The sequence below is a fragment of the Apis dorsata genome, unplaced genomic scaffold, assembly GCF_000469605.1.
Source record: "Apis dorsata unplaced genomic scaffold, Apis dorsata 1.3 scaffold_630, whole genome shotgun sequence".
Taxonomy (NCBI): Eukaryota; Metazoa; Arthropoda; class Insecta; order Hymenoptera; family Apidae; genus Apis; species Apis dorsata.
In genome coordinates, this window is record NW_006263825.1 from 77,649 (window position 1) to 80,499 (window position 2,851).

Sequence of the window (2,851 nt, forward strand, 5' to 3'; positions counted from 1 at the left end):
TATACAAGGACAGAAAATAATGAGAGAAAGATAGAAATAGAATAAGATCTAACCTTTAGCTCCATCTATTGAATACTAAAGATATCTTTCAGAAACAGGATAAAATAGATAAAGAATTTAGGATTAGTACCATCTGTTGATTGTTTTTGGAAACACAAACTTCTGACGAAATATCTTTAGTAATCGAGAGATGTCGCTATTGATTAATTCTCATTCTATTTCTATCTTTTTCTTATTATTTCCTGTCCTTTCTTTGTGAGTTTCATTTGCGGCATTCTGAAGATGGCGCTGAATACATAATTTTTAATCTATCTCCATCTTTTTCTACTATTTTCTTCTCTATTTACTCTACAATCTAAGTACAAATGCACTTGAGAAATGGTACTAGTTTTTGATTAACTTTATCGTATCGTTACCCAATTAAAAATCTTAATAATTTATTCTTTTTTTGTAATCTTTATAAATGAATCTTGATCAACTTTCTCGTTTGATAAAATTTTGTAATTCTTATTGCTTTCTAAAATTCTTTTCTTCAAAATACTTAAAAAAAATAAATAAATAAAAATACTTTATTAAAAAAAATTAGAATTATAAAATTTCATTATTGATTTTCTTTGAAAATTGAAAAAGTGATTCCAAGCTATAAACTATCCACAATCTAATCTGCAATTCAGTTTAATATTGCGTAATTTTTTTTCCTTATTTTTGATTATTTGTTATCAAATGGATTGCAAATTCCAAACAAATTCTACAAACATTTTCCTCTTCCTAAATTTCCTTATAGAAAACATTAACTCTTTGGCAACGTGTCAATAACTTTATATCAGATAAGAATATCCTTGATACAAATTTTATTTTTTAAGATTAAGATGCTTGCTTTTAAGATATTATTATAAGATAAGTAAGTAAACGTTTCATTCAAAATGATAAATTCTCTAACTTAAAGCGAAAAATAAATTTCACCTTTTATATTTTTTTTCTCATTTTTATTCTCCTTTCAATGGAATCAATTTTCTTCAATGCATAGTCTCTTTTCCAAGCCAAAAACTCCTCAAATCTTGATTTTAGAATCACGTATCGTGTTATGTAGCAAGAGTCATTAGACTGGCACTCTACTTCCTATTGGTCAATCGAAGGTCCTGCGCTTTGATCGATCGAGTACCTTCCTATACCAAAGTTAGATCTTCCAATCGACCGTTGTCCTCGAAATACGTTCTGACATTTTTTTATACTTTCTATCCAGTCTATTTTTTTTTTTTCCCCTTCTGTCTCTATACTCCTTTCTGTATCGTCGAAACAAATACGTTCTTTTTTGCCAAATCGCTGTCGCAACTTTTGATTAATTACGGTTGGTGAGTCTGATGATTATCTACTATATAAAGTTTACTGATGTAAGTCTAGGTTTGTTTTTCAAAGTTTTTTTTTTTTTTTCCATTTTAAACATAACGAGCGTATTCTTGATACGAATTCTATTATGTCTCTATTGATTTTAGATTTTATTAACATAGTAGGATTCAAATTAAATTAGTTTTAAGTAATTAAATTAATTTTAAGTAATTAATTAAATTAGTTTGAGATCTGATCTTTGGTTTTATTTTTAGATTTAATCTTATATATGTGTGATATAATTACAATTGATTGAACAATAATTATTAGTATTTTGTATTTAAAGTGATTTTTAACTATTCAAAATTTTTTTTTTAATTTAAAGTGAATATTTATTCTCAATTTTTCTTTCTATGTTTTTCAACATTTTCTCATTTTTAATTTATATATAATGTTAATCTATATTTAATAATTTATTTTTATTATTTTTTCTATTATTTTGTAGAGAGCTCTTTCTGGTAATTGGTATCATTTTTTAAAAAAAATCGGCTAGATTTTCTAAATTTAATTTATTAATACTTTCGAAAGTATATATATACGAAGTTTTTAAAGAAAATTAAATTAAATAAAAACGCTCAACAAACAAATCATTTTTTAAAAAAATTTTTTATTCAAATATTTTTTTTTTTACACAAATTCTTAATAATTAGAAAAATAATTAAAAACTTTTATTACATTCGATTAATGCTCTTACATTTCGATGTTCAACACAGATATATATTCAGAAATTTACAAAATTGAAATTGAAATAATTTTACGATGAAGAATTATTCTCTCTCTCGTTTTTCAATCTTACGTTGAAAAAAGTTTGTTGTGCATCGGTTATCGAATAATTTTCGTTCAATTTATCTAATTTTGCATAGAATATAACATCGCTTATAAGTTTTTCCGCTATTATTCTCTGCCGCTCGTTCAACTCTCGAAGATCATAAGCAATCTTTTTCCCAGTAATATCAAGCCAATCTTCTTGAATCCGAGAATTAGTTGTTTTGTCATTTAAGCTTGTATTTGTCATCTCGGCTAGCTGATAGTTTTTGCCTCCGCTTTTTCTTTTTCGCTTCAATACTTTTTTCGTAACCGAAGATGTTGATGATAAAGAAGAACTTGGCCTGCTCGACACTTCCGAACATGGCGATAAATTATTTCCTCTTATATCGATGTCGTCTTGTCTCTAAAATATATGTAAAAAAATATATATATATATAATAAATATATATTAATATATATATATTTATTTTTTAAGAGTTAATATTTGACGATGCGTTGAGAAGCTAGATCGAATATTGACAGGAACAACAAAAGGCGATAAGATCTTTCAGAGGTGGGAGTAGACTCCCACGCATGTTGGGTTAAAACATTGCGTCCATTGACTAATTAATTTTGTATATATATATATATATATATATAAATAATTAAGTAAATGATAATTAATTTTTCTTTTTTTTTTTAAGATATCAGATATTAT

General features: G+C 25.5%; 1 protein-coding gene across 2 annotated transcripts in view; it reads right to left on the reverse strand.

The window, feature by feature from the left end:
* Positions 1-2,123: 2,123 nt before the first annotated feature.
* Positions 2,124-2,851, reverse strand: part of LOC102674229 — a 1,724-nt gene continuing 996 nt past the window's right edge. For both annotated transcript variants that reach the window (XM_031513219.1, XM_031513218.1), the window contains one exon: positions 2,124-2,557. In XM_031513219.1, coding sequence (XP_031369079.1) covers positions 2,141-2,557 — 417 coding nt within the window. In that variant the 3' untranslated portion in view covers positions 2,124-2,140. The remainder of the gene's footprint in view (positions 2,558-2,851) is intronic.